Source organism: Bombina bombina, chromosome 5 (assembly GCF_027579735.1).
Source record: "Bombina bombina isolate aBomBom1 chromosome 5, aBomBom1.pri, whole genome shotgun sequence".
NCBI lineage: Eukaryota > Metazoa > Chordata > Amphibia > Anura > Bombinatoridae > Bombina > Bombina bombina.
The window spans coordinates 577,836,404-577,849,909 of NC_069503.1; the positions used below are offsets into that span (position 1 = coordinate 577,836,404).

A 13,506-nucleotide genomic window follows, 5' to 3' on the forward strand; every position below is an offset into this window, starting at 1 on the left:
TAAAGGACTGATTCTGTGTGGTAACTGGATCCTTAGGTCTAACAACTAACTCTGAATTGTGACTATCCTCTGTGTACGCAGGGGGCACTCCCCCTGCCATACTGCCTACAGCTATAACATTCTTTTTTTTTTTTACACCCCACATATGTCACTTTTAAACCATAGAAACTGCTCAGTGCAGTATTTTTTTACGGGGGGAAAAATGCTACATTTTTCCCCCCATAAGATAAATAAAAGACTTTATTTTGGGGACAATTTTTAAAAAAAATCAACCAGAGATCAAATCTATAGTTAATTTTTTGAGCGCTAATCACTACCACAAGCTTGCGGTTGAAAAAAAAGCTCATAAATCAGAAAAGAGTAGAAATCAGAGATAAGGTACACATGATTTATTTATTTTATTTTTATTTCACTATTTAAGTATACTGGCAAGACACACAGTAAATTAAAGCATTGGTATTTAACAATGTTTTACTACTATGAAACCCTTCTTTGTGGAATTCCATATAATAATAATTTTTCAGTTCAAACATTTTATGAACTATTACTGAAAAGGAAAAGCTAGTGTAGAGGAAAAATGGTGGAGGTAACAAATGAGTGAAAAAAAACACTGCAAAACAATAAAATAACTAGCAATTACACTAGTAAATAGCTATATTGAATTTAAAGCAAAACTGTGTCATAATGTATTCAGAATGACAATGTATCAATTTTGTGCAAGTGTTTAATCAGAACAGCGTAACTAGTGAGATTATAGAGCTAGTGTAGTCAGTGAATTATTATTATCATTAGATATAACTATTGCACACTTCAAATTAAGCGTAGCGATAGTAGAACATTAATAAGAACGGATAGCAGGAGGGACAGATGCACAGTCTTCTTCATTTAAAGTTGTGTCAATGACGGGTCTGTATTCCAAAGTGACCTAAAATGAAAAAAAAAAAAAAAATTATGCTTTCATGATAAATTATTTTCTTTTGGGATGATAAGAGTCCATAGGAATTCAATAATATGTGGGATATACTTCCCGCCTCTAGGAGGAAGCCAAGAGCCCACACAAGAGCTTTAATCCCTTTCCACCTCAGCTCTCTCTTCAGTTTAAAGTATAGCCGAGCAGAGAAAAGGAAACAGATAGGCAAGAAAGACAAAAGCAGGCTCTACAGAGGTGCAAATTAGAACTGTCACCCAAACATTGAATGGGCAGGACCTATGGACTCTATCATTCTGAAAGAAAATAATTTATCAGGTAAGCATAAATATTTTTTTCTTTCATAAGATGATAAGAGTCCATAGGAATTCTATAAACATGTGGGATTTAATACCCAAGCTGAGAGTCCATGTTAACTAAAGGGAGAGACAGAATAAGGCAGTTCTTATTTGCCGGACCCTGGGGCCTGAAGGAGTGTCCTGCCAAAATCAGTTTCCCAAAAAGCAAAACCTTCAAAACAGAAACTCTTTAAAGACTGTATGTGCAGAGAAGACATGATGCAGATTTATAAATCCACTCCAATGGATGCATAATTTATGACAGCACAGGAAGTAGCAACTGAACTGGAAGATTGAGCTGAGATATGCCTAGGAGGAAACTTCCCTGCCACCAAGAAGTTCTAAAAAACACTTGATTGAACCAAAAGCGAAAAGCTACCAGTATCCTTCTAGCCTGTACAGAAACCAAAATAGAGAACAACTAAAGTTAACTTTGTCCTCAAGTACACCCAACAGTCCTGGTTTTCATTATAGCTGAACTAGAGCACAGGTGAAATAATCAGCTGATGGATGAGAGCAGGTTGGTTACTGATCAGCTGATTACCTCATCCGTGCACTGGTTCAGCTATAATGAAAACATAGACTTTTGGGGGTACTTGAGGACCGCGGTTGGGAAACACTGCACTAGAGGATTCAAAGAGGGTAAAACAATTTATTGTTTGAAATGTTCTGCAGAAACAATTTTAGAGAAAATCATACTTAACTAGAAGAACAGTCTTATCTTCATGAAAACCCAGAAACAAGGGAGATTCACTGGAAAGCAGCGAATTGGAAATTCTTCTAGCTGAGATAAAAATAATAGAAAGAACCTAAAGGACAAAATATTATAAACTATGCTGAACATAGGTTCAAGGAAGGTCCCTGGAGAAAAGAGGAAATAAATACAACTCAATTGAGGAGGAATTGGTCTAACAACTGGCCTAATTCTCTAGAAAATATTGATCAAAGATATAAACAATAGAAAGACTGTCTTAAGACTTCTGTTGTGGGAGGAGCTGGAGCAAGCATGTGAAATTCATGCCGCAGGTGAAACAAGCTATGCCACCAACCTCCCAAGATCATTGAGCCCTTGGCAAAAGAAAGGCAAATCACTCACCGGGCTACCTGCACGAAGGGCGGGAGTGAGAGTACCGCCGTCATGTATTCCTGATCTGGAAGTCTTTGATAGCCACCCGGGTCAATTTGCTAGGACCGCGACCTAACATACCAGTAGTGCTAAGAGCACTTCAGCACAGACATCACAGACAGACACCCTAACAGGGGAAGCAGACGGCAAGGCTGTCTCGGCAACTCAATGCTGTATGGAGAGACGGGTGATTTGATCCCGTACTTTAAAAACAGTGCTTCTTTTTTACAGAGTGCTCCCAGGACCCCACAGTGGCTTGAGTATATGGAGGGTGGCCGATACCACTCTCAACTATTCGTCACTAGAAGTATGAGATAATATATACTCCGATCCACGGTAACCCGCTCTAAAAATCTACAGCTCTTACACTGGAACACAAGCTGTAAGGTACAGCAGAGCCAGTCCATTGGATAAAGCCGAGGAGAAACTGATGCCAAGTGTCTGAATACAGCTTGAGAGAAGTACATTATTTACGCATATATCTGCTATATATATATATATATATATATATATATATATAAAAACTGACATATATAGTCTGAAGAGAATATATAATTATGTACTTTTTGGTCCATGGCAAGGACTTGCTGAGAAGGCAGCATAGTAGTAAGTTCTGCTGCAGTCTTTTAAATCAATTTGTGATCCCAGCTGCCCACCCAACTTAGTACATAAAGAAAGTCTGTATAACGCTGCTTATTGAGGAAGAACGAGAGACTGTATAGACAATACGGATCTTCTAAGGGACAATCGTCTTAAACATCACAAAGTCGTGACTCTCTAAAAATTGTATATATCATAAAAGGAACCCTGAATCTGCAATTGTTGGCCTATACATCCAGGGCAAAGATCTGTTGCTATGCTCTATTTGATGGAATTATAAAGCATGTCAACAAGTCTCAGTATGGGAGCTTTTAGATCAAGCCTGTGGGTATGATTAATAATGAGTACTGGTGTATATTAAAGCCATCCTAAACAAAGTTTTTTTATTTTCTAATCTAGAATACAGATAAGTGTGGGATCTGTATCCTGTATTGTATTTGATATTCAAAGAGAAAAATTGGTCTGACTTTATTCATGTGTCAACCTGTAAAGTTATAAGTTAATTAGCTGATTTTTTTACACCCAGCTAGAAAATGCATTCTTTACTGTGTCTTATATGAGTAATAAGTCTATTCATTTGCCAACTTGCAAAGTTATAATCTGGTTAGTATGTACTTACCTGGAAAACATATTCGCTACTGTGTCTTGTTGTGCAACAAGCTTAAGAGATATAGCTCACAACCTAAGGAAGTGAGCTTTATTCCTTAATATGGTTATATCAGGCTATATTAATGTTGAGAAGATATACGGACAGATTTAGAGTTTTGTCGGTAACGACCCGCGTAGCTAACGCTGGCTTTTTTTCCCCCGCACCTTTTAAATACCGCTGGTATTTAGAGTTCACAGAAGGGCTGCGTTAGGCTCCAAAAAGGGAGCTTATAGCATATTTACCGCCATTGCAACTCTCAATACCAGCGGTGCTTACGGACACGGCCAGCTTCAAAAACGTGCTTGTGCACGATTCCCCCATAGAAAACAATGGGGCAGTTTGAGCTGAAAAAAAACCTAACACCTGCAAAAAAGCAGTGTTCAGCTCTTAACGCAGCCCCATTGTTTCCTATGGGGAAACAGTTTCTAAGTCTGCACCTAACACTCTAACATGTACCCCGAGTCTAAACACCCCTAACCTTACACTTATTAACCCCTAATCTGCCACCCCCGCTATCGCTGACCCCTGCATATTTTTTTAACCCCTAATCTGCCGCTCCGTACACCGCCGCAACCTACATTATACCTATGTACCCCTAATCTGCTGCCCCTAACACCGCCGACCCCTATATTATATTTATTAACCCCTAATCTGCCCCCCACAACGTCGCCAGCTACCTACAATAATTAACCACTAATCTGCCGACCGGACCTCACCGCTACTATTATAAAGTTATTAACCCCTAATCTGCCTCACCTATGTACCCCTAATCTGCTTCCCCTAACACCGCCGACCCCTATATTATATTTATTAACCCCTAATCTGCCCCCCACAATGTCGCCAGCTACCTACAATAATTAACCCCTAATCTGGCGACCGGACCTCACCACTACTCTAATAAATGTATTAACCCCTAAAGCTAAGTCTAACCCTAACACTAACACCCCCCTAAGTTAAATATAATTTAAATCTAACGAAATAAATTAACTCTTATTAAATAAATTATTCCAATTTAAAGCTAAATACTTACCTGTAAAATAAACCCTAATATAGCTACAATATAAATTATAATTATATTGTAGCTATTTTAGTATTTATATTTATTTTACAGGCAACTTTGTATTTATTTTAACCAGGTACAATAGCTATTAAATAGTTAAGAACTATTTAATAGCTACCTAGTTAAAATAATTACAAAATTACCTGTAAAATAAATCCTAACCTAAGTTACAATTAAATATGAAACAACATAGAAAAGAAAGTGGGAACTCCACAATAAGAAATTCCCAAAAGTCTAGGTAAATCCAGCACAACTGTAAAATTAAATAAATACACAAAAGCCTATATGTCAAAAACGATATAAATATTTATTAAATTAACTGTATGCACAAAACACACATTCACATTCATACAGTGGATCCCGCACAAAAAAGTTGTATAAAGTACTGGCCAAAAATTATCTGGTGCACCAGGGAAAATAGACAAAAGACAGTCCATTTAAGAATTGCAAATTGCAGCGTTAATGCAAAATGAATGCAGTTATACAGTCCCCGGTGTATAGAGACCAGTCACTTCAGACTTTAACCCCAAATGTTACTGTGTGAAGTAGTGCGTTAAAGGCATAGCATAGGAGGAGCAGTGAAAACACGCGTCTTTATTCACAGGTACTGTTTCCTCTTCAAGCAGTAATATTCAGTGCACAGATGCATATCACATATTCTACCTGTATTTATTCACGCGGTCGCTCCTCCTAGCTGCCTCACTCTCAAAGCGTCCAAACCTCAAGGGTAAGTCAGGATGAGCAAGGGATCTGCTGTAAAAGGCTGTGCTTGGCAGCCTTTTTGCATTAACGCTGCACCTGTTGGATTACAAAATATTTGCAATTCTTAAATGGACTGTCTTTTGTCTATTTTCCCTGGTGCACCAGATAATTTTTGGCCAGTACTTTATACAACTTTTTTGTGCGAGATCCACTGTATGAATGTGAATGTGTGTTTTGTGCATACAGTTAATTTAATAAATATTTATATCGTTTTTGACATATAGGCTTTTGTGTATTTATTTAATTTTACAGTTGTGCTGGATTTACCTAGACTTTTGGGAATTTCTTATTGTGGAGTTCCCACTTTCTTTTCTATGTTGTTTCATATGTACTCTTCTAGGAAGCACCTGTTCTTAAGTGATCCAATTTATTAACCCAGTAGTGTGCAACTCTTTTTCTGTTTCTTTTTGTCTACTAAGTTACAATTAAACCTAACACTACACTATCAATACATTAATTAAATAAAATACCTACAATTATCTACAATTAAATCTAACACTACACTATCAATAAATTAAATAAAATACCTACAAATAAATACAAATAAACTAACTAAAGTACAAAAAATAAAAAAATTAATTACAAACATAATAAAAATATTACAATTTTAAGCTAATTACACCTACTCTAAGCCCCCTAATAAAATAACAAAGCCCCCCAAAATAAAAAAATGCCCTACCCTATTCTAAACTTAAAATAGAAAAGCTCTTTTACCTTACCAGCCCTTAAAAGGGCCTTTTGCGGGGCATGCCCCAAAGAATTCAGCTCTTTTGCCTGTAAAAAAAAAACATACAATACCCCCCCCAACATTACAACCCACCACCCACATACCCCTAATCTAACCCAAACCCCCCTTAAATAAACCTAACACTAAGCCCCTGAAGATCTTCCTACCTTATCTTCACCACACCGGGTATCACCGATACGTCCAAGCTCCGAAATCTTCATCCAAGCCCAAGCGGGGGCTGGAGATCCATCATCCGGCTGAAGTCTTCTATCAAGCGGCAAGAAGAAGTCCAGAAGAGGCTCCAAAGTCTTCATCCTATCCGGGAGATCCGGACCGGCAACCATCTTCATCCAAGCGGCATCTTCTATCTTCATCCGATGACGAGCGGCTCCATCTTGAAGACCCCCTGAAGATTTTCCTACCTTATCTTCACCACACCGGGTATCACCGATCCATCCAGGCTCCGAAATCTTCATCCAAGCCCAAGCGGGGGCTGGAGATCTATCATCCGGCTGAAGTCTTCTATCAAGCGGCAAGAAGAAGTCCAGAAGAGGCTCCAAAGTCTTCATCCTATCCGGGCAGAAGAGGAGATCCGGACCGGCAACCATCCTCATCCAAGCGGCATCTTCTATCTTCATCCGATGACGAGCGGCTCCATCTTGAAGACCTCCGGCGCGGATCCATCCTCTTCTTCCGACGTCCTAAGTCCGATTCAAGTTCAATCAGCCAATCAGATTCAAGTTCAATCCGATTGGCTGATCCAATCAGCCAATCAGATTGAGCTCGCATTCTATTGGCTGATCGGAATAGCCAATAGAATGCGAGCTCAATCTGATTGGCTGATTCAATCAGCCAATCAGATTTTCCCTACCATAATTCCGATTGGCTGAAAGAATCAGCCAATCGGAATTCGAGGGACACCATCTTGGATGACGTCATTTAAAGGAACCTTCATTCGGACTTTGGACGTCGGAAGAAGAGGATGGATCCACGCTGGAGGTCTTCAAGATGGAGCCGCTCGTCATCGGATGAAGATAGAAGATGCCGCTTGGATGAAGATGGTTGCCGTTCCGGATCTCCTCTTCTGCCCGGATAGGATGAAGACTTTGGTGCCTCTTCTGGACTTCTTCTTGCCGCTTGATAGAAGACTTCAGCCGGATGATAGATCTCCAGCCCCCGCTTGGGCTTGGATGAAGATTTCGGAGCCTGGATGGATCGGTGATACCCGGTGTGGTGAAGATAAGGTAGGAAGATCTTCAGGGGCTTAGTGTTAGGTTTATTTAAGGGGGGTTTGGGTTAGATTAGGGGTATGTGGGTGGTGGGTTGTAATGTTGGGGGGGTATTGTGTTTATTTTTACAGGCAAAAGAGCTGAATTCTTTGGGGCATGCCCCGCAAAAGGCCCTTTTAAGGGCTGGTAAGGTAAAAGAGCTTTTCTATTTTAATTTTAGAATAGGGTAGGGCATTTTTTATTTTGGGGGGCTTAGTTATTTTATTAGGGGGCTTAGAGTAGGTGTAATTAGCTTAAAATTGTTGTAATATTTTTATTATGTTTGTAATTATTTTTTTTATTTTTTGTAACTTAGCTTTTTTTATTTTTTGTACTTTAGTTAGTTTATTTAATTGTATTTATTTGTAGGTATTTCATGTAATTAATTTATTGATAGTGTAGTGTTAGATTTAATTGTAGGTATTTTATTTAATTAATTTATTGATAGTGTAGTGTTAGGTTTAATTGTAACTTAGGTTAGGATTTATTTTACAGGTAATTTTGTAATTATTTTAACTAGGTAGCTATTAAATAGTTCTTAAGTTGCCTGTAAAATAAATATAAATCCTAAAATAGCTACAATATATATATAATTTATATTGTAGCTATATTAGGGTTTATTTTACAGGTAAGTATTTAGCTTTAAATAGGAATAATTTATTTAATAAGAGTTAATTTATTTCGCTACATTTAAATTATATTTAACTTAGGGGGGTGTTAGTGTTAGGGTTAGACTTAGCTTTAGGGGTTAATACATTTATTATAGTAGCGGTGAGGTCCGGTCGGCAGATTAGGGGTTAATACTTGAAGTTAGGTGTCGGCAATGTTAGGGAGGGCAGATTAGGGGTTAATACTATTTATTATAGGGTTATTGAGGCGGGAGTGAGGCGGATTAGGGGTTAATAACTTTATTATAGTAGCGGTGAGGTCCGGTCGGCAGATTAGAGGTTAATAATTGTAGGTAAGGTAGCAGCGACGTTGGTGGCGGCAGATTAGGGGTTAATAAATATAATATAGGGGTCGGCGGTGTTAGGGGCAGCAGATTAGGGGTACATAGGGATAACGTAGGTTGCGGCGGTGTGTGGTCGGCAGATTAGGGGTTAAAAAATGTTATTAGAGTGGCAGCGATGTGGGGGGATCTCAGTTTAGGGGTACATAGGTAGTTTATGGGTGTTAGTGTACTTTAGAGCACAGTAGTTAAGAGCTTTATGAACCGGCGTTAGCCCATAAAGCTCTTAACTCCTGACTTTTTTCTGCGGCTGGAGTCTTGTCGTTAGATTTCTAACGCTCACTTCAGCCAAGACTCTAAATACCGGCGTTAGAAAGATCCCATTGAAAAGATAGGATACGCAAATGGCGTAGGGGGATCTGCGGTATGGAAAAGTCGCGGCTGCAAAGTGAGCGTTAGACCCTTACCTACAAGACTCTAAATACCAGCGGTAGCCCAAAACCAGCGTTAGGAGCCTCTAACGCTGGTTTTGACGGCTAACGCAGAACTCTAAATCTAGCCGATAGTGTTTAGAGAAAAAGCATATACCACTACGTTCATTTTAAAGGCGTAGTAGCTGCAACTAGATCTATTTCATATTATAGCTCTTAAGAATCTAATCAGAAGTCTCTAATTTATAACTGAGAGTGCTTACAACTGCTGAATAGAGGGTTTGCTCATAAGCAAAAAGTGATATCTATGGTAAAATATATTGTATCTTACTAAATAAGGTACTGAAGATTGAAGGTGCTTATCTGCTGATAAAGCACATATAATAAGCAATACTGTCATAGGTTTTAAACTCTTAAATAGAAACCTTCAATATTAACAGCGCTGCGGAATCTGTTGGCGCTCTACAAATACCTAATAATAATAATAATAACCTCAGAATACTGTATATCTGTATACGCTTGGGGGCCTATTGAAGGCTCGCTGGAAACACAGGGCATCAAGCTCCATACAGAGCTTGATAAATATGCCCCATGGTTTGTTAGGAAATACTGCTAAACCCAACAACTCTTTTAATTTGCTTTTTTTCCTCTGTTAGGGAGAATAATACTCTATACTCATGGATATATACTCCATTTTTCTCTTAATAACACCTGCACTTGTAACCACTAAACTAACACAGTTCTCTTGAATCTTCTTGTTCTTCTAAATAGTCAACTAAGCACTTAAAAAAAAAAGAAAAAAAAGGGAAGAAATTAAAAAAAATAAACTCTGACACTTTGATTGTATACACGGATTTTGTCTATGGACAAATATCGTAACACGAACAAATATAAATCTCGAAGTATGCCTCCCAAGCAGAAGGATAAAAAAAACTTGCAATAGTTTAGACAGTAATTAAGCTGGTCAACCAGATCATTTAAATCCCACTCAAGCCAATATTGATAGAAATATCTTAGTGAAGCAAATAGCTGATCTTTTTCTACCCCAGTTTGATTCTTTAAAATCAGAAATTTCTTTACTATCGAGCAAAATAAAACATTTTGCAATCAGAGTTGCTGAGATAGAAAAGGGAATTTCAGATACAGAAGACATACAAACCACACATCAAACTATTATTAAATTGCAAAGCCAAACTATTCAAATGTTACAGCTGCGTCTAAACGAGCTAGAAGATAGATCTCGTAGAAATAACTTAAAGGGACATTAAACACTAAATACATGCTAGATAGAATGATGCATTCAAAGAAAATATTAGTCCATGACTAACATGTAGATGTATTTTTTTAAAGTTTCATTAGTTGTTTAAAAAGTGACAAAATAAGTGTACCGTTTTAGTGTCTATAAAACACTGGGAGCTGCCATGTTGTAACTTGTGTTACCTTCTCTGCTGTGGCCAATTAGGGACCGTTATAAATAGGTCACTAGAGTGTGCAGCCAATGGCTGTGTGGAATGTAACAGTGTTCTGCACTTCCATTTCTAACAGGAACTGAAAACCTCACAATTTCAGAATGGAATTACAGGCAAAGAGGACAAAATAAATAATGAAAGTATATTGCAGAGTTGTTTTTTTATATACAATTTATTACTTTATATTACCATCTCAAAGTGTTTAATGTCCCTTTAAGAGTTATAGGACTTATAGAAAACACAGAATATGCAGACTTGATAGAATTTGCCTCAAGCACGCTACCTAAGGATTTAGGGATACCAGATAAATGTATATCCCTTACCATAGAAAGAGCTCACAGACTAGGCACTATAAACTCAAAGAATAATGTACCTGCCTCTAAAAGACCAATATTGATCAAATTCCTGAACTATCAGGATAAACTTAGGATACTTACGTGTTATCGTAAGCAAACCCTAATTGAACTGAGTCAGCAGCGCATCCTGATATTTCAGGAGTTTTCAGCAGAGACCTCAGCCAAAAGGCGAGAACTTGCCCCGTTCTGCTCACAACTTATCACAATGGGTATTAGGGCATCACTTATATATCCGGCTAAAGTTAGGTTTTTATATGAATCTCAAACACTGACTCTATATAAAGCTGATGATCTAAAAACAATTATAGATAGAATGGGTGTTAACAATGCTACAACATCTATATAATAATGAAATCTACGATAGTTTGAAGGGCTGCCTATGTGTTTTTAATCTTCTTTTTCTCCCTCATCTTTTTTTCTGCTTCTTTTTCTTTTGTCTAGTTTTTTTTTTTTCCTCTGTCGCAGTATACCCTTAAGATATAAGTATGAAGGAGATACTTGATTTTATATCTTGGAATGTAGGGGGAATCACATCTCCGATCAAGAGGAAAAAAATTATACACTATCTTAAAAAAAAAATCCCCTGATATTGTATTTTTGCAGGAGACGCATCTAAGCAACCCCGAAATAAATAAAATGAAAATAGGCTGGATTGGTGAGATTATCGCTTCCCCTTCAATTAATAGAAAACGTAGAGTGGACCTTCTTTTTAATAAAAATTTAGAATATTCCATTATATCACAAGATATTAACCAAGAAGGGAGATACGTAATCATAGAAATGGAATGTCAAGATACACAATTCACCCTCTGTAATATATGTGCTCCAAATGATTTTCAAACTACATTTTGAGGTAGTGTATATACCAAACCTATCAACTATGTTGATTCTAAACTGATAATAGTTGGAGATTTAACTCTCGTTCTTAATCCTTTACTAGATCGACTCAAAACTAGAAATTTTAATAGATATTATAAAGAGGCCAAGCTTTTAAACAAATTTATCAAAAGTTTAAAACGAAAAGATATCTGGAGACTGCAAACTCCAGATAAGAGATCTTTTACCTGTGAATCAAAATTTCACCAATCCATGTCTAGAATAGATATGTTTCTGATTGGTGAAAGGCTGTTAGGCACAGATATTAGTACTGGCATAAAAAACATATTCATTTCTGATCATGCTCTGATTACACTTTCTGCTTCAAGTATCCCCATCAGGAAAAAAACACATAGGAAAATTCTTCTTCCCTACATTTCTATTTTCTAATATCAAATTTAGAAACTGGTTGTCACACCCTTGAAAAAAATTAAATAAAGAATACATTTCTAAACCAGAAATATTTTAGGAAACAGCAAAAGCTTATCTAAGGGGTCAAATTAAGACATATATGATAAAAACAAAGAAAATTGTAGAGAAAGGGGAAACACAACTGGCTAATCAACTTAAAAATAGATATACAGAATATATTACAAATCCGGATAAAAAATCCTGGTTATCATATACCAAAGCAAAAGAAGAAAGAGAATTGTTTTTAAATCAACAGGTAATCCAAACCAGTTTAAAGAATAAAGCATTATTCTTTAAACTGTCGCTTCAATAATAGAGGAAGGCAAAAGATTTACATCTCCAACAGATATAATAGTAAAGTGTCATGCTTTTTTTTTTCAAAAAGTTTATTTGTCAGATCTAATTAATATTAATAGTAGAGAAGCCTTTTGGTAAAAAATGACATTACCAAAAAATTTGGCAGAACAGTGCTCCCTGATTAATAAAGTAATATAATCGGAAGAAATTATACAAGCCATACATAGATCTGCCAATGGCAAAGCCCCTGGCCCAGATCAGATTCCTGCAGAGCTTTACAAAATCTTGGAAGATGACATTCCTTCCACTCTAACTCTACAATGCTTACTTTCTTTCTGAGATTAAAACATCCAAACTCTTTACTGCGTCGAATGTTATACTCATATTAAAAAAAAAAAAAGACAGAATTAATGGATTCATAACGCCCAATATTTCTCCTTAATACCAATTATAAAATTTTAGCAAACATCATCACAACCAGGCTCAAATCTATGCTAGGAGATATAATACATACTGATCAATCTGGATTTATGCAAGGAGAACATCCACCAAAAACATCAGAACAGCTATGTTATTAATAGAACACTTCTATGGACAATCTAAACATACAGTGAAACAGCCAATTACCATAGATGCCAAGAAGGCGTTTGATTTTATTTCATGGAATCACTTATTTAATACCCAAAATAAATTTGGCTTTTCTGGTCAATTTCATTAAGACAATCTATACTGATCCAATCTCTATTCTGAGTATTAATGGAATGCTATCTGCTAGCAAATATTTGAAAAATGGAACAAGGCAGGGATGCACCCTCTCACCCCTACTATTTAACGTAGCACTTGAACCACTTGCGGTGACTTGTAGAAAAGAACTGGAAGGGGTTTTAATAGGTAAAAGACGAGTTATTCTCTTTCTATATGCGGATGATATCCTTTTTTTATCTGTCAAATAACAAGAAAAATATTCCATCTCTTCTTAGTAGCATAATCTTCTCCTTCAGTGCCTTTTCTGGTTATAGAATAAACCTAAATAAATCAGAAATATTATTGATCAGAAAAGAGAAAGATAGTTTCTTTAATAACCCTTTCATCCACGCTGAAGAAAAGATTAAATATTTAGGGATCATTCTAACTATAAACCCATATGAATGGTATGAAAATAACTTTCCCCCTGTATGGCAAAAATTATATTTCCTAAAATCTTATTCCGTATGCAAAACATCCCGGTATTTCTCTATACAAAAGATATTCAGGTATTT

The 13,506-nt window shown here is 36.8% G+C and overlaps 1 protein-coding gene across 1 annotated transcript in view; it reads right to left on the reverse strand.

Moving 5' to 3' along the window:
• Positions 1-374: 374 nt before the first annotated feature.
• Positions 375-13,506, reverse strand: part of LOC128660601 (succinate dehydrogenase [ubiquinone] flavoprotein subunit B, mitochondrial) — a 412,312-nt gene continuing 399,180 nt past the window's right edge. The window contains exon 15 of the mRNA XM_053714527.1: positions 375-925. Within this exon, the coding sequence (XP_053570502.1) occupies positions 839-925 (87 nt within the window). The 3' untranslated portion in view covers positions 375-838. The remainder of the gene's footprint in view (positions 926-13,506) is intronic.